The sequence below is a fragment of the Chrysemys picta genome, chromosome 5 (assembly GCF_011386835.1).
Source record: "Chrysemys picta bellii isolate R12L10 chromosome 5, ASM1138683v2, whole genome shotgun sequence".
In the NCBI taxonomy this organism is placed as follows: Eukaryota; Metazoa; Chordata; order Testudines; family Emydidae; genus Chrysemys; species Chrysemys picta.
Genome location: NC_088795.1, coordinates 130553672 through 130572851, shown reverse-complemented (window position 1 = coordinate 130572851; position 19180 = coordinate 130553672). Strand labels below are relative to the sequence as shown.

At 45.7% G+C, this 19180-nt stretch overlaps 2 gene segments (V, D, J or C); both read left to right on the top strand.

The window, feature by feature from the left end:
• LOC101950827 (Ig kappa chain V-III region MOPC 63-like) overlaps window positions 1–19180 on the top strand; it is a 403290-nt gene that overhangs the window by 168708 nt on the left and 215402 nt on the right.
• Window positions 328–12559, top strand: LOC135983857 (immunoglobulin kappa variable 3-20-like). The segment is given in 4 exon segments: window positions 328–352; window positions 10453–10557; window positions 11933–12019; window positions 12222–12559. Coding segments are annotated over 4 exon segments (555 nt in total).

Genomic DNA, 19180 nt, shown 5'->3' with positions numbered 1-19180 from the left:
ACACATCCAGGTGTCAGTGAGAGCAGATGGACGGGATCAGGAAGATTAACAGCAGCCTTGGGAGAAACTTTGCTGTTTTCTGGAAGGGATGATGGACAACACCATGACGGTGTTGCCATCCTTTTGAAGTAGGGAGTGGAGCATTCCTTGCTTGAATGGAAATCCATCAGCAGCAGACTTGCCAGACTAAAATGGAAACATAATAATATCACCCTGATTCAGTGCTATGCTCCGACAAATGACAGTGATGAAGAAGTAAAGGACAAATTCTACCTTACATTACAGGCGGAGTTAGAGAGAGTACGACACCAAGATGTAACTACCATCATGGGAGACCTGAATGCCAAGCTCGGTAAGGACAACACAAATGACAGAGCAATGGGAAGACATGGGTGTAGCAAAATGAATTAAAACGGAGAGAGGCTTGTTGATTTTTGTAATATGAATGACCTAGTCATCGGCAGAACCCTATTTAAACATCTTGAAATGCACAAGCTGACATGGTATTCTCCAAATAGCAGAGATAAGAACTAGATTGACCATATCATGATCAATGGCAAATGGCAACGCTCACTGACAGATGTGAAAGTGAGAAGGGGTGCAGATGTTGGCAGTGATCAACACCTTTTAACAGCCTCCATCAAGCTAAAACTGAGAAGTGTGGGTCCACCAAACAAGGGACATAGACGTTATGATATAGACAAGGTAAAGTCCCCTGAAATAGAGAAAGCCTTCATTCTGCAGTTAAAGAACAGGTTTCAGGCACTTGCAGACCTTGATGAAGAGGAAGGGTATGCAGATGAGGACAAAGAAGTGGGACAAAGTGACAGCAATTTATCTAGGCTACAGGCAGAAAAGAAGGAAGGAGTGGATTACACCCAGCACATGGAACGCCATAGAAACCAGATGAGCCCTGAAGAAAAACATTTTAGACACAAAATCCCAGAAGCTAATGGACAAATACCACGAGCAGTATAGCAAGGCACACCGGGAGGTCAAATGCCTTATGGGAGTGCACAAACGGCAGCTGCTTGTGGTGAACAAGGAACCTTCTACAAAATGACGCAGCTTATCAGTAGTAAACAGCAGACACAAACGCACACTCATCAGGGACAAACAAGGCCATCTACTAACAACCGAAAAAGAACAAGAAATGCACTGGACAGAGTATTTCAAAGAATTCCTGAACAGGGAGCCACCTAAAGAGGAAGCAAACATCCAGGAGGCAGAAGATGATCTTGATATCAACACAGAAACCCCAACTAAGAAAGAGATCATTCAAGCCATCAAATCCTTTTAAAAAAGGGAAAGGCCCTTCACTTTTTTAACTTGAATGGAGAATTGTTCAAGGTAAATCCTGAGTTAGCAGCGTCTATCCTAGCCCCTCTATTTACATCAGTCTGGGAAAGGGAAAAAGTGCCAGATGAGTGGACCTATGGGGTTATAGTGAAGATACCAAAGAAAGGAACTCTCAGTGATTGTAATAACTGGCGTGGTATCACACTTTTATCTGTGCCAAGCAAAGTTTTGTGTAAGATCATAGTCCTGTGTATATCAGAGGCAGTCGATAGCATTCTCAGAAAAGAGCAAGCTGGTTTTCGGAAAGGGCGTGGATGCACAGACCAGATCTTCACTTTTTGAAACATAATAGAACAATGCTTAGAATGGCAACGGCAACTCTGTATACATTTCATAGACTTGAGAAGGCTTTTGATAGCATTCATAGGACCAGGCTATGGTGAATTCTGCGGGTATATGGAATCCCTTTCTGTATAATCAACATCATCAAATGCTCTTATTTCAACTTCACATGCAGTGTTGATCACAGTGAGCTCAGTTTTGAAGTGAAAACAGTAATACGTCAGGAGTGTGTCATGTCTGCAATCCTCTTCAATGTTGCCATCGACTGAGTAATGCAGTGTACAACAGAAGACATGCCAAGAGGCATTAAATGGACACCCTTCTCATCCCTTGAAGAACTGAACTTCACAGATGATCTTGCTCTCCTATCACATACCCAACACCATATACAAGAGAAAACAACTTGACACAAGACATTCAGCCAGCAAATTGCCTGCAAATCAACCGCAATAAGAACGATATCATGACCTTTAATATTGCCTCACCATCACCAGTATGGATAGAGGATTATGTTCTCACCAATGTAGAAACAGTCACATACTTGGGCAGCATCACCAGCCAGGATGGTGGAACAAGCCAGGACATCCAGAACAAATTCAATAAAGCCAGGAACACCTTCAAGAGCTTAAATAGAGTCTGGAAATCAACAACATACAACACCAAAACCAAACTCAAGATTTATCAGAGCTGTGTACTTTCAACATTACTTTCTAGTGCAGAATGCTAGGGAATGAGAAAGTAGGATATGTCCAAACTATCTTCATTCCACACAACCTGCCTCAGAAAACAGAACAATCTCAAACCAAGATCTATTGACACAGTGCAGCCAAGAGGTTCTGAGCACCATCATTACACACAACCTGCCTCAGAAAACAATCTCAAACCAAGATGTATTGACACAGTGCAGCCAAGAGGATCTGAGCACCATCATTGCCAGGAGGCGTTGGAGATGGATTGGCCATGTGCTTTGGATGGAAACTGATTCCATCACCAGAGTGGCAATAAGATGGTCAAGCGAAAAAGACGGCACCTGGAAAAAAAAATCATGGCAAAGAGCTGAGGAGACCGAGCTGAAAAACCTGGGGCACAGCTGGGGAACCACTGAAAGACTTGCCAGAAACAGACAGGAGTGGAGGAACTTCATCGCTGCCCTAAATGCCAAAGGTGTAATTGGAACATGATGATGATGAATTACTGCCCTAAAAAGACAGTGACCATTTCAGGTCAGCCCAGTGCTTTACAGATACTTCTGCCAGGGTAGGGAGCAAAAATGATGCCCTGAGCTCTACGGCTTTCAGATGTTGGACAGGAACAACTCACCTTATCATCTAGTGACCCACTCTGGTAGATGCCTGGTATGACAGGAGATGGAACCCAGGAAGCTCCCCTGTAAGAGGAAACATAGCAGAAATGCAGGGTCTTGGAGAGAGGAAGGACATTTGTACCTGAGAAGGGCAATGGGCAGTTCCTGTGGAAACACCATAACTAACATTATAAGTGGATCACTGAGAAGGGACACACAGGGGCAGCTCAGAGATGTGGAGAATGGATCCAGTCCCCTTTCTATTAGATCAACCAACGAATTCCAGTGGGAACCTCCTAAATCCTTCACACAGTAGCTAAACACAAATGTTTCCAGTTGAAAGGCGCAGAGAAATAACAGGAAATAATGTTATTAGCAACTAGGCACAAGGATTTAGACTGAAAGATCCTTCTTAAGTGTAACATTAGCTTCAATGCCTGGCCACACAGTATAGTGCTCATGTAATCATTAATAGCACAATCTAGGTGAGTGTGATAGATCACATATCTATGTTCATTTAGATTTTGGTTTTTGTTTCAGCCATCAGTGGGTAGATTGTGATGATGCAGTCCCCAGAATCCCTGTCAATATTTCCAGGAAACAGAGGCACCATTGACTGCAAGGCCAGTAAGGCATTAGCAATGCTTTAGACAGGCACCTGCAGAAATCCACACAAAATCCTAATATCCTTTTTTATCTTGCTTGTCTTGCCACTGGGATTCCCACCCCTTTCAATGGCAGTAACCAGGACTATGATTTCACCTTCACAACCAGCTGAAGATGATGGAGATTATTATTGTCCAAAAGGCTATGATACCCCTCGCCAAATGATGCAACCAATATGTAACCCTCCCTCAGCTGTTCTGTTCAGTGTATCAGTTCCTACTACTTCCCACTGAGATCAGTGGGAACAGGTTTCCTTCTCCCAATGAAATCGATGAGAGCAGGATTGGCGTCATAGGATCCACAACAAAAATCTTAAATCATCTTGCTTAATTCCAACCTGCTTTCTTCATATACAGCCAGTGCTCAAGTGTTCAAACAGATTTAACTATCTAGGATTGTTCAAAAGTGCAGCAACAAGCTATTTTTGAACTAGAGGGAGACAAAGTAACTTTAGACATAAGGCAACATTTCAAATCAGGTTTATTTTGAAGGCGGTGGTCTGAACGATCTACCCACTGAGGCATTTAAAGCAGTAGACCACAAAGGAGTGGTGAAGATGACAAACGTTTTCAACTTAATTCTAAGTACCGGAAAAAAGCCTGCCGAGTGGCAGAACACCACATTGGTCCCTACTTTCTAGCGTAAAAGAGATGCAACACAAATGTAGTAATTACCAATCCATCAAGTTAATGAGTCTCAAGATGAAATGACTGGAAAGAATTATCAAGAAAAGCTTCAGGAGGAGTTGGAGATCAAATAAGCAACAACCAATTTAGGTTTATGCCAGGAAGGTCAACAATGGATGCAGTATTTGCAGCCTGAAAATTGCAGAAGTAGTAAAAGAAGAAACACAGGGAACTGCACTTAGTGTTTGTAGAGTTAGAGAAGGCTTATGACAGAGTTCCTAGAGTCTTGCAGGCATTCAATCTGCCAGAGATATTGTTCAGACTATCATGAACATGTCTGAGGGTAGCACAACAGTAGTCAGAAGCACCTGCCGCGACAATGAGTTATTGACTGTGAGAGTAGGTCTACATCAAGGATCAACCTTAAGTCCATCCCTATTTGTGATTGCAATAGACACCTTGATGCAGGAGATTAGGGGAGAGGCTCCATGGAGCATGATTTTCATCAATGGCATTATGTTGTGACATGAAGATAAATATGAACTGGAATGGGACCTAGAGGGCTATATTAGAAGAAAATGGCTTACAAATTGGCCTACAAAAGACAGAATATGCACAATGCTTTTCAGAGGAACAATGAGAAGCCAGTAAAAGTAGATGGTATAGAATTAAAGTCTGTGCAACAATTTAAATACCTCGGCTCAGTGTTGACCATGATGGGAATGGGGATGTAGATGTTATGAGTCGCATGAAGAACTCTTGGTGTAAATGGAGAGAGTCGACGAGAATTCTCTGCAATAAAAATGTGCCAACTAAACTACAAAGTAAAGTGCAGAAGGGAATTACTAGGCAAACAAAGATGTTTAGATAAGAAAGCTACAGAACTAACAAGAGAGAAGTACAACTACTTTATAGTCCCAAAACAAGAATGTTCAGGTGAACAGGGGATAAGATGAGAGCAGCAGGGCCGGCTCTAGCTTTTTTGCTGCCCAAGCAGCAAAAAAAAGCACCACCCCCCGAGCCCCCCAGCCGAGCGCCGCACCGCCACCCCCCCCAGCCGAGCGCCGCCCCCCCCGCGCCGAGCGCCGGAGGCCGCCCCCCCCCGCGCCGAGTGCTGCCAGAACCTCCCCCCCCCGAGCGCCGCCAGAACCCCCGTCCAGCGCCGCGCCCGCGCCACCCCCCCGCCGAGCGCCGCATGCCAGAGCCTGCTCCCCGCCACCTGCCGCGCCGCCGGAGCTCCCCCCCCTCCCCGCAGAATGCTGCGCCGCGCTCCCCCCGCCGCCCCTTACCAGGTGCCGCCCCAAGCATGTGCTTGGGTGCCTGGTGCCGGCCCTGGAGAGCAGACAGGTTATGCAATAAAACAGTCTGAGCCATGATGCTGCGAGCCCCTGTCACTGAAAAAAATGAGGCAGTTCTGACTGAGATGGCTCAGTCATATGCGAGAGAGATGTGGGATATGTTAGCTACAGAGTACAAGAGCTAGTAGTCATGGGACAAAGATCACGAGGAAAACCCAGAAAAAGGTGGTTCAAGACACTGAAGGAGGACATGAGGAAGGTTGGTGTCAGCTTGGAAAATGCACTTGCCAAGAACGCTTGGAGATGAAGAACAAGAGCCACTGATACTGAAGAATTATTTTTAATGACTTGTATCTCAAAGCAAGTTGATGACCTTCCTTCAAGCTTTACAAAATATTTCCCTTCTTAGGGAATCTTGCAATTTTCAAGACAAATTTTCCAAGGCAAAAATACACAGAGGAAATAATTTAGAGCTGATTAAGAGAAATTGAAAGCAACCTTAACCATGTTGATGTTACTGCATCTCCATAACAAACAACATTTTAGGCTGACTCCCCTAGAGTCAGATGCCCCTCAGATGCAGATCAAAGATGCTGTATAAGAAAACGCTCGCTTTTCTATCAAGATACAAGTAAAATACACAGCAAGGCTGTGGACTGCATCAAGTGGATTAGAGATAAGCAACTGATCTTAGCCCTGGCTATCTTGCTTTCACAGCTTGATTCCTTTCACACACACACACACACACACACACACACACACACACACACACGTAAAAATACTATAGCAATGGTCCCAATTCTACAGCTTATATTAGCATCACTGCAACGTTTTAAAACAGTACTGTAATGGTGTTTTATAAGGACAAGTTTCTCACTTTCACTTGGTCTACATACAGTGTCTGTTACTATTTGTACATATTTAAACAAAAAAGAAATTATGTTGCTAAATCGATTAAAAGACACTGAGCAATCGAAAGTGTATTTCCCTCCATTCTTTATTCCTTTACCAAGTAACGTAACCTTTGAGGGCAGAAAAAAGTTATTCCTTCAACACATTTCTTTTACTATAGAGTGTCATTGTTGAGAGGTATTTTTTTGGTGGGGTTATGAGTATTTGGTGTGTTTGTGCACAAAATACAGTATTTCCTTGCACTGAGCTCTACACTACACTCTCTACAACGGGAATGGCCATTTACAGAACAGCTGCGCTGTATATCTAACCTCTTTAAACAAAAAGCTGAACTTCCACACAAGTGACACCAGATGGCCACATTCAACTACCTTTCCAGATAGCTCCAGGCTTTTGAAAAGGAGGCCAGATAGTTTAGGTGCTGAAATATGGATTTAGGAGTCTAACTTTAAATCTCCAAGAATTAAAATCATGGCCTATTTACACAACGTTACATAGAACACAGGGAGCACCCATACAGGGCTCACAAACTATCTAATGGGACACTAGCTTATTTCTGCACACTACAGATACCCTTGGGATTTTAATGGCAAAATAGAATATTCAGGGCTAAGGTTCCCATAACCCTGTGCATCATAATAAGGTCTCTAAGGTGATGACTAACAAACCCAGTAGGGAGAAGTAGGGAAGAGACAGGTTATCCCCCTGCGCAGATCCCCAATGCAGGGAGATCACACCATCGATATCATCGATATGAGGAGATTTCTAGCGTAACAATGATCGTGAGCTCATCAAATACAGAGGAGCTGAGAACACTAATTCCCATTCAACCCTGACCAATGCCATTTCAACACAAAGTGAGGGACTGTGACTGTAACCTAATATGGGATTGTTCAACGCCCAACAAAATAGGGTCTTGATCCAGATAGGGACCTCTGGGCCCCACCATCACTATCATCAGAACTGCCATTGAAACACAAATTGAGGCTGCTGCCCCAGGACCTGTCGGGTTGAACTTGCCTATTTAACCACAGCCCCTTTTACTTCCCTTTTTCTGCAGGTTTCTAGGTCAGGAGGCGCATTTTATCTCTCAACTAAATTTGCATATTGCACACCCAAGACATCTCCCAGCAGCTCTGAGCGGTTACAAATGTTCCATGTCACTCATCATGAGTTGTTGATCATCACTTGGCTGGTTACACGTATCAAGGTGATCTCACAGGCTCAGCTTATCTGGCTGTTAGTGCTCTGGATCCAGAAAAGAATCAAACGAAGGGGATACAGGACAAGGTGGGTGAGGTAATATCTTTTATTGGACCAACTTCTGTTGGAGAGAAAGAAAAGCTATTGAGCTACACAGAGCTCTTCTTCAGGTCTTTCTTGCTAACAGAAGTCGGTCCAATAGAAAATATTACCTCACCCACCTTGTCTCTCTAATATCCTGGGACTGACATAGCTACAACAATACTATCTCCAGAAAACAGTCACCATTTACTGCAAGGCCAATACACCTCTTGCATAATGATGCACACAGTACAAAAACCTCTCTGTGCGGTTCCATTCAGTGTATCAATTCCTACCTAATTCTCATGCAGTTCAGTAGGAACAGATTTACATTTCCTAATGAAATCAGTGGGAGCTGGACTGGAGCCATAAGAATCCACATCCGAAATATTTAATATTGTTGCTAAATTCCAACCTCTTTTCTTAAAATACAGACAATGCCCAAATACTCAAAGAGATTTAACTATCTAGGGTTGTTGAAAGGGGCAGTAACAAGCTATTTTTGAGCTAGAGGGAGATAAAAAACTATTGGGAAAAGGCAACATTTCAAATCAGGATTATTTTTAGTGACCTGTATCTCAGATCAACTTGATGACCTTTATGCAAATATTATGAAACATTCCCCTTTGCCTTCAGGAGGAATTTGGTAATTTTCAAGTCAAACAACTTTTCCAAGGAAAAATACACAGAAGTAGTTATATAGGGCTTTATAACAGAAACTGATTGCAATCAAATGAAATGGGACGAGCTATGATGCAAGGAGCCCTCATCACTGAAAATCTGCGGGAGTATCAACTGAAATATCCAAGCCATGTGATAGGGGAAATGTAGAACAGAGAATACAAGATCTAGTAGCCATGAGATCAAGACCACAAGGAAATCCCAGAAAAAGGTGGTTCAAGTCGCTGAAGGAGGACACGAGGAAGGTTGTGACATCTTGGAAGACTTACAAGAAGAAGAACAAGAGCCACTGACAATGAAGAACTACTTTTAATGGCCTGCATCTCAAAGCAAGTTGATGACCTTCCTTCCAACTTCACAAAGTATTTCCCTTTGCCTTCAGAGGGAATCTTGCAATTTTCAAGGTAAACAACACATAAAAGGAATAATATATATGGCTTTCTAGGAGAAACTGGTAGCCAGCTTAACCACGAAGAGATTACCACTTCTCCATAATAAACAACATATTAGGTTGACTCCTCTAGGAGAGCCCCACAGATGCAGGTCAAAGATGATGCGCAGTTCCCCTAATGCAGGGAGATCAACATCATCAATATAATCTATGTGAGGAGATTCCCAGTATATGCATGAGTCCACACTCATAACATTTAAACAAGTGGTTAAGCAACATTTGATGAGCTGAAAACATATATTCTCAATTCCACCTTGGCAAATGCCATTTCTACATAAAATGAAGGACAAGGACTGTAACCTAATATAGGTTTTTTCAACACCCAACAAAACAGGCTCATGAACTAAGAACTAAGTTCCCTCTAAGCTGTGTGGCTGCAGACTATTAAGGGCTGTGCAGGCGTGCAGCGGGGAGAGACGCCTCTCCCCCGGTCCCCGGTTGCTGCAGTGAGAGAAGGCTAGGGGGAGTCCTCTCTACCTGCCACAGCCCTGGGGCAGCCTGCACCCCAAACCCCTCATCCCCGGCCCCAACCTAGAGCCCACATAGCCAGCTAGAACCCCCCCCCCAGCACTCCAACCCTCTGACCCAGCCCTGAGCCCCCTCCTGCACCCCAAACCGCTCATCCCTGGACCCACCCCAGAGCCCGCACCCCCAGCCAGAGCCCTCACCCCCCCACACACATCCCAACCCTCTGCCCTAGCACTGAGCTCCCTCCCACACACCGAACCCCTCGGCCCTACCCACACTACAGATCACCTCCATATTAGTGCACATAACAAAATTCATTCCGTACATGGATATAAAAAATTAGAGGGAACATTGCTTATGATCCAGATAGTGATGGGGATGCCCAGCGGTCTCTATCATCAGAAATGCCATCAGAATACAAACTGATGATATTGCCCCAATGCCCATTGGATTGAGCCTGCCTATTTCACCCATGGCACCTTTTATTTCCCTTTTTCTGCATGTTTTTAGGTTGGATGGGGATTTTCATCTCTGAACTAAATTTGCATACGTCACACCCAAGTGACACTGCACCGCAGCTCTGAGCAGTTATAAGTGTTCCATGTCACTCGTTATGGTTTGTTTGTCAGCACTGAGCCAGACAGGCCTATGAAGATGATCACGCAGGTTCAGCTTATCTGGACATTACTGCTCTGGATCCAATGTAAGATTCAAATGAAGAGGGCGCTGGATGATTTAAACTACAATAATCCATGGAAAAAATTAAGAGATCTAGAAATGCTGATTATTGATCCATAAACATTCTTCAGTTAGTGACAGTAACTTCTGAAACGCTTGTCTCCTATTTCAACTAAGAGAGAAAACAGGTTTGAGAAAAATACAAGCAATTGAAAATAACGGATCACTTAATGTTAGCTCTTTCTTCTGAAAATGATTTTTAGTATAGAAAGAGGCACATGGCAATATGTATAAAGTGTTGTGTATTTTGATTAGCTATATGATTAGATAGACAGACAGACTATACGTATAGACTAGAGAGAGAGAGAGACACACACACACACACATTATATGTTTAGAGATACTACATATGTACATAAATTTACATTCTGGTTGTTAATTCAGACTCCAGTGGGCAGATTGTGATGACTCAGACTCCAGAATCTCTGGCAGTGTCTCCTGGAGACAGAGTCACCATCAACTGCAAAGCCAGTTCCAGTCTCACCAATGGTAGCTATCACAACTTAGCCTGGCACCAACAGAAATGATTTCTGTTGGTGCCAGGCTAAGTTGTGATAGCTACCATTAGTGAGCTCTAAAGCTCCTTATCTAATATGCTACCTACCTACAATCCAGGGTTCTAGCCCAGTTCACCGGCAGTAGGTCTGGCACTGATTACACCCTCACAATATGCAGAGTTGAAGCTAAAGATGCTGGAGATTATTATTGTCAGCAGGATCTAGCACCTCTCTCTTACTTATTGGCCAGTTTGAGCATTTCAGGATTAAAACGGACCTACCCTCCCAGTGCTTTAGTGGCAGTGCTGCCGTGTGGAGAGCCTGAACCAAGGTCCTGAACTCCAGAGCTAGCAAAGGTTAGGAGGGCTGAGGAGGCTTCAAACTCACCTTCTGGAATGAAGGAACAACTCATGTTACTCTCTAGCAAACCACCCTGGTGAATACTTGGCTCAGGCTGACCTCCACCCATCTGCACTGTCAGCATCCAGATCCCCGTAGAGAGACTCGGGGGCTGAGATCCTAAATGACAAAGGTACAGCCTGGGTAAACTACATAAAGGTCAAGCTTATAAGACAGAAATGGACTCTGGAGGGGATGCTAAGGGCTGGCATTCCTCTGGGCTTGCACAGGATTTTTACCCTGCAAGGGTAATCGCATCATGAGACCAGGTCACAGCAACACAAAGTGACCCCCACCCACTTTCCCTATGATGGGGCATCCAAAGGAAGACGATGCACCTCAAGGAGTGGTTGGTGCTGGCAGGGGCAGGACAGGGTAGTCAAGACAGGCTCCTTGTCAGCTTCCACCAGCAGGGGTTTTGCCGCCCCAAGCGGCGCAAAAAAAAAAAAAGCCGTGATCAGGATCTGCGGCGACAATTCGGCGGGAGGTCCTTCGCTCCAAGCGGGAGTGAGGGACCGTCTGCCGAATTGCCGCTGAATAGCTGGACGTGCCGCCCCTCTCCGGAGTGGCCGCCCCAAGCACCTGCTTGGCAAGCTGGTGCCTGGAGCCCGCCCTGATAGGAGGGTCACAGCAGCACAACCTGCCCTGGGTCAATCTGCCTGAGGTAATGAGGGTTCTGACTGCCACAGAGAGGTGTAATTTATTCCTTCTGCCATTAGAGCCACTGGATCCATCCCAAAGGGGTTTTCCAGCTTTATTAAATATTCCTTACGTCATTGCTAAAAACCCTCCCTGCTCTCACTCAAAACAGCCCAACTCTCGGCGTTCAATGGGAAAGGTCAAGGAGATGTACAGCTACCCAGAGGGCCTGCTTTGCATATTTCATCTGGATTGTTTTGCATATTTCCATACAGCGTAAGAGTCCCCTGCACTCAGAGCAGATATAAATGTGACAGTCTAACACTGTGATTCTGAGCTCAGTGTCTGTCACTCTAGAAATATCAAGATGATCTCACAGATTCAGTGTCTCTGGCTGCTCGTCTTCTGGATTCATGGTAAGAACAGTCAAAACAGAGTTTGGCTTATTTGACATAGAAAATGTTGCAAATTTCTTTATGAAATACATACAGCATATTGCCGTTCACGGTACATAGAAGACTGAATGCAAAAGGGTTTAAACAAATATTACAGACCAGACACTGAAAATTTATTTTGATTGCTGTTACATTTTTTTTTTTAATTACTTTCCCCATGCAGACTCCAGTGGGCAGATTGTGATGACTCAAACTCCAGAATCCCTGGCAGTGTTTCCAGGAGACAGAGTCACCATCAACTGCAAAGCCAGTTCCAGTGTTAACAACTACATGGCCTGGTACCAACAGAAATCAGGACAAGCTCCTAAGCTCCTTATCTACAGCGCTTCCACCCGTCCCTCTGGGATCCCAGACCGGTTCAGTGGCAGTGGGTCTGGCACTGACTACACATTCACAATCAGCAGGGTTGAAGCTGAAGATGCTGGAGATTACTATTGTCAGCAAGGCTGGAGCTCACCTCTCACAGTGATACAGACCAGTACAAAAACCTCCCTGCTCTGAGCTATGTCTGTCCCTCACTGTAACAGCTGTTTCCTGTACAGTGACAGAATCAGTACAGCTACTGACTTCTCAAAAGGCACCTGGTGTCTATCAGCCTTACCCCACTGTCCAATTCTCTCCCTAAATTTACAACAAACATAAGTAAGGCTCAGATTTTGTCACAGATATTTTTAGTAAAAATCACGGACAGGTCACAGGCAAACAACAAAAATTCATGGAAGCCCGTGACCTGTCTGTGATTTTTACTAAAAATATCCCTGACAAAACGGGGAGGGAGGAGGGTCCAGCACTCACAGCAGCTGGGGGCTCTGGGATCCCCTTCCCCCCCACAGCACCTGGGAGCTGCAGGGGGTCCCCCAGCATGGCTGAGCAGTGGCGGGGTCCACTTGCCATCGGCCAAGGCTGAGCAGCTGCAGGGAGGTCCTCTCACTGCCAGGGGGAGGGGTGTCCCCTCACTGCTTGCCACTGCTGGGAAGCTGCAGGGGGCCCCTCTGCTGCAGGGAGTGAGAGCTCTGGGGTCCCCTCGCTGCCTGTGGCAGCTGGAGCTGTGAGGGGGTGCCCTGCCACCCTCGGCATCTGGCAGCTGCGGGATCCCCCACCGCCAGAAGGTCCCCCTGCTGAGCTCCAGCCCCAGGGCAGAAAATGTCACTGCGGTCTCCAGAAGTCACTGATTCCGTGACCTCCATGACATAAACATAACCTTAAACATAAGATTTAACAGGGAGATTCATTACTTTACACTTAATCACTTAGGCGTGTCACTCTTGAAGGCTGACATTATGATACAAACCTAGCATGTTCTCAATGAGCTTACAATATTGAGTGAGATACAGATTCACATGTTAAGGCCAGAAGGGACCATTTTGACCATCTAGTCTTAACCTCTTGTATAACAAAGGCCATAGAATTTCTCCCAGTAATTCCTGCATTAATCCCGTAACTTCTGTTTGAACTATTGCATCTCTTTGTGAAGACATCTGGGCATGATTTTCCAAGTACCTTAGAAAATCTCACCTTCAATCTTGATTTCAAGACTTAAGAAATGGAGTATCCATCACACCCCGTGTAAGTTATTCCAATGGTAAATTACCTTCATTATTAAAAATGTGCTTGAATTTATCTAGGTTCAGCTACCAGTCATTGGATCTTTTATGTCTTTGTTAGTTAAAAATTTCTCTGTCTGAAGTCTTCTCTCAATATAAGTACTTCAACACTGCAACCAAGTTATCTCTTACCTTTTCTTGGAAAAGCTAAATAGATGTAGCTTCTTCACTTTTTCACTGAAAGGCAGGTTTTTCCTCACACCTTGAATCATTTTTCTCGCTCTTTTCTGAACCCTTTTCAATTTTTCAATATCCTTCAAAAAGTGTGGAGAACACCAGAACTGGGCACAGTATTCTAGCCTGGGTGCCATATACAGAGGAAACGCCATCACCCTATTCCTATGTGATATTCCCCTGTTTATGCATCCAGTGTTTGAGTTAATTCCTTCAGCCACAGCATTGCAGCAGGAGTTCATGTTCTACTGGTTATCCACTGTGTCCCTTCAATCTTTTTGGGAGTCATTACTTTCCAGGATACAGTCCTCCATCCTGGAAATATGACCTACATTCTTTGTTCCCAGATATATGGTCTTGCATTTGGATGTATTCAAACACATGAAGTTTGAATGAGTCAGATTACCAAGATATAACTGTTCTATCATTATTTATCACTTGGCCAATCTTTGTGTCATCTGCCAAATTTAACAGGAATGATTTTGTATTTTCTTCCAGATCATTGACAGAGGTGTTGATTAGTAATGAGCCAAGAAAAGATCCCTATGGGACCCCTCTAGAAAAATCTCCATTGGATGATGATTCCCCAATAACAATTACATTCCAAGATATATTGGTTCAACTGTTTTTAATCCATACAATATGTGCTACATAGATTTTGTATAGAGCTGATTGTTTAATCACAATGTTTAAGGGACTAAGCCAAAGGCCTTACAGAAGTCTATTATGCCAACACTAACTTACTAGGGAGACGCATGCTTCACAGCTTATTTAGGCCAATCTCACTGCACATACCAGGGGCTCATGGCATCTCTCCATAACATAGAAACTCCCTATGTGCCACCACCCCCCCCATCCTCCTCTATTTCAGGGACTCCTTGCAATTCCCTCTGATTTCATCCCGGGCAGAGATTCTGTGCACCCCCTACATCCTTCTCCCCATATTAGTGTCTCCCATTCTCTCCTCATGCCACTGGCTCTGTGTGAACCATCATTCTCACTTTCACCATTCTATCAATTTCTCTCTTCCCATTTTCTACCGCCATTTCCCCCTTCTACCTATGACATGGTCCCCCAGTTCACCCCCACTGCAAGTTCTATCTTCCCCTCTCCCCTCAGCAGGGTCCCCCATTTTCCCTAGCATATCAGAGGCTATGTTTCCGCACAACAGGATCCCACATTCTCCACACCATGCCAGGGGCTCGTTCTCTCTTTCCTCCCCACTCGCCCACAAAGTATCTTTCTTCCCCACAGATTGGAAGGGAGAGATGGTGCCCTCTCCCCGCAGCCCCCAACCTGGAGCAGGCTTTGAGACGGCAGAAATGAAAGAACAAAGCCTTCTCACTCCTCTTCTTCTGGCCGTCAACACAGAATGAGGGAGATGCCCAAAGCCTGCTGGATTGAACTAAGATCCAGGGCATAGGCGCCAACTCTGTGGGTGCTCTGCGGCTGGAGCACCCACAGAAAAATAGTAGTGGGTGCTCAGCACCCACCGGCAGCCCCGCTGATCAGCTGCTCCTCCCCCTCCACCCCCAGTGCAGGGCCGCCCGGGGGGGGGGGGCAAGTGGAGCAATTTGCCCCAAGCCCCGGGCTCCGCAGGGGCCCCCGCCCCGCCTCTGCCTTTCCCCATCCCCCGGTGCCTCAGTGTGCCGCGTCAGGAGCGGCCCTGGACAGTGCTGCAGCGCAGGGCCTGAACTCCTCCCACTGAGTCAGAGCCGTGTGGTAAGGGGGCAGGGCTGCGAGCTCCGGTCCCACTGGATCCACGCCACTGCAGCGCTGGCCAGGGAAGCTCCTGGACGCGGCGAGCTGAGGCTCCAAGAGAGGGGAGAGGCGGCGGTAACCCAGGAACGGCCCTGGACAGCGCTGCTGGGGAGGGCGGTCAGGGGACGGGGAACAGGGGGTTGGATCGTAGGCGTTCCGGGGGTCTGACAGGACTCGGCGGGGGGGTGGATAGGGATCGAGGCAGTCAGGGGACGGGGGGGTTGGTGGGGGGTGAAGTCCCGGGGTGGTGGTTGGGGGGGCAGTGATGGGTCAGGGATTCTGAGGGGGGTAGTCGGGGGGTAGGAAGTGAGTGGGGGTCGGATGGGGGCAAGGGCAGGCTGCTTGGGGAGGCACAGCCTTCCCTACCCTAAAGCTCATTCAGCAGTTTGAGGCTTGCAAACAGCTATTTAACACAATGAGCCAAGCTGTTATCTTTTCCCTTAGGGCTACCACCATCCCTTTCACTTCTCAAATGCCAAATTATAGTCTACATTTAATTTCAGTGCCATAGGGAGATTCATGTCAGGGGAGGGGAGATTCATTTAAAATTAGCCACTCTAGATTAATAGTGATAGAGCCAAGAGAGCCATGGGGAGGGATCACATGAGAAGAGCAATATCCTACACCACCTACCTCCTTCCCCACCCTACCAAGGGAGACCCCCCACCCTCCCCTGCATTCCCCAAGGCTCCAGAGAGGTTAATTTGGTGGTTCTGAAACTTCTGTACTGGTGACCCCTTTCACATAGCAAACCCCTTATAAATTAAAAACACTTTTTATATATTTAACACTATTATAAATGCTGGAGGCAAAGCGGGGTTTGAGGTAGAGGCTGACAGCTCGCGACCCCCAGTAATAACCTCGTGACCCCGAGGGGTCCCGACCCCCAGTTTGAGAACCCCTGAGTTAATTTAATTTTAGCATCCTGTGTCCATTCACATGCATGTGCTATTTTGAGCATTTCAGTTTTCACAACATAGACTCATCCCAGATTCTGGAACAAGCTCAAATGCTCAGTTCATGGAGTATGTCCATAAGCTATACTAAAGACACACCCACTGTAACCGTCTCCAGTTTGTGAGGGACCCCATGGAGCCAGTCTCTAGGAGACAGATAAATTCATGGAAGTTAAGTCCATTAATGGCTATTAGCCAGGATGGGTAAGGAATGGTGTCCCTAGCCTCTGTTTGTCAGACAGTGGAGATGGATGGCAGGAGAGAGATCACTTGATCATTACCTGTTAGGTTCACTCCCTCTGGGGCACTTGGCATTGGCCACTGTCGGTAGACAGGATACTGGGCTGGATGGACCTTTGGTCTGACCCAGTATGGCCGTTCTTTTGTTCTTAGTTCTAATCTAAATGAACCCAAAGTTATGGAGACAGATATGAGTCAAGGAAGCCAGCAGAGTATCAGAAACCTGGAAAGTATCAGGGGGTAGCCGTGTTAGTCTGTATCTACAAAAACAACAAGGAGTCTGGTGGCACCTTAAAGACTAACAGATTTATTTGGTGCATCTGAAGAAGTGAGGGTTTTACCCACGAATGCTTATGCCCAAATAAATCTGTTAGTCTTTAAGGTGCCACCAGACTCCTTGTTGTTTTTGTAGAAACCTGGAAAAATCTCTGACTGGATGGGCTCAGGCATTTGGTCACAAGCTGAGGTAGTTCAAAAGTTTTGGATTTTTTTTAAGCAGAATTTTTTTTATTGTTTCTTTAAACAATCAAACACAGCAAGCAGCAAATATTTGGCCACATACTTCTGAAACCCCAAACCATGTTCAGGTTTTGGCAGACTAATTTCAGCTTTTCAATTAAAAAAAACACAACAAATTTTGAAGGAAAGCAGACATTGTCCGTGATTTTTTCTGCTTTCTAAAAACCCCTAGTTTCTGATCCAAAAAAAGTTTTGACGGAAAATATTTGTCCAATCCTTTCAATGAGCTTTCGAGCCTTTTAGCACTAGCTGATGCTGAGAACCAGTGATACCTTGTAAAGGTGACTTGAAAAGAAGTTCTCAAAACTGGGTTTGTGCCGAGATGTGGACGTTTTTTAAATGTTTATTTTTCCCAGGGCCGCCCAGGGGGGGTGGGGGGGCATAGGGGGGAAGTGGGGCAATTTGCCCTGGGCCCCGCAGTGGCCTCCACAAGAATATAGTATTCTATAGTATTGCAACTTTTTTTTATGGAAGGGGCCCCCAAAATTGCTTTGCCCCAGGCCCCCTGAATCCTCTGGGCGGCCCTGCCCCAGTGTTTCCCACCTGCCGGAGATCCAGCAGCGTGCAGGAGGCACTGGGGGGAGGTGAAAGAATGGAGGCAGAACAGGGCGGGAAGAGTCAGGGTGGGGACAGAGTGAGGGCAAGGGAGGGGGCAGAATGGGGGTGGGAAGAGGCGGGATGGGGGCTTAGGGAAAGGGGTGGAGTGGGGGTGGGGCCTAGGTCAGAGAGGGATTGAACACCCCCCCCCCCCCCGAGAACTCAGGAAGTCAGTGCCTGTGATCCTGGTAAAGGTAAAACCAAGGGGGCATAAGATGAATTAAGACTACAGGGACCCACTGAAAAACATAATAACCTAGCAGTATTGTATATCGAACCTCAAATGCTCCACGAGTGACACTGACTTCTGAAAATCTTGGTCTTATTTTAACTACATATCAAAAAAAAAGTTTTGAGAAAGTTCTGATCAGCTGCCTGGCACTTAATGTTAGCATTATAACCAAGTGATGAGTTATAAATAGTACAGAAAGAGGCACATGGAAATCCTCATAAACACACAATATTATTTAGTTTAATTGACAACACAACTACGTATTAACTGATACTGTTTCTTCAGTCTCCAGGGAAGAGGTTGTGGTGACTCAGACTCCAGAATCCTTCTCTGTGTACACAAGAGAGACAGTCACTATCAACTGCAAAGTCAGTTTCAGTGCTAGAAGCTCCATGGCCTGCTATCCACTGAAATCAGAACAAGTTCCTAAGCTCCTTCTGGGAGCCCAGGCTGGTTCAGCGGCAATGCATCTGTCACTAATTTTACTTTTTACAATGAGCGGGGTTCAAGCTGATGATTTTGGAGATTATCATTGTGAACAAGACTGGAACCAAATCCTCAGTGATACAGACCAGTGCAAAACCTCCCTGCTCAGAGCCATTTTTGTTCCTCAGTGTAACAACTGCTTCCTGCATAAGGCAACAGTACCAACGTAACTAATCAATTCCCTGCCATCTCAGGCATTGGTGGCACCTTGGTCTCTCCTGTTTTCTGCCTGCAACACACAACAGTGTGGTCTCATGAGGACATAAATGTTTGCTTGGGTTTAGCTGAAATTGCTGGACTCAACATAGGGGTATCTGGATGAAATCTGATGGCCTGTGATACAGTAGTCTCTTCTGACAAACTCTATGCAACTGCTGTCCTCTCAGAAAGCAACTATGAGTTTGCCAGGCATGAGCTTTCTCAGCATTTTCATTGACATGTTACTGAAATGAGCTTAAACAAGAGTATGGCAAGCAGCAGGCCATACAACAGTACAATCACTGCCATGCCGCTGGTTCCAGCTCCACAGAACATGCTGCCCGTCTGCAGGGTC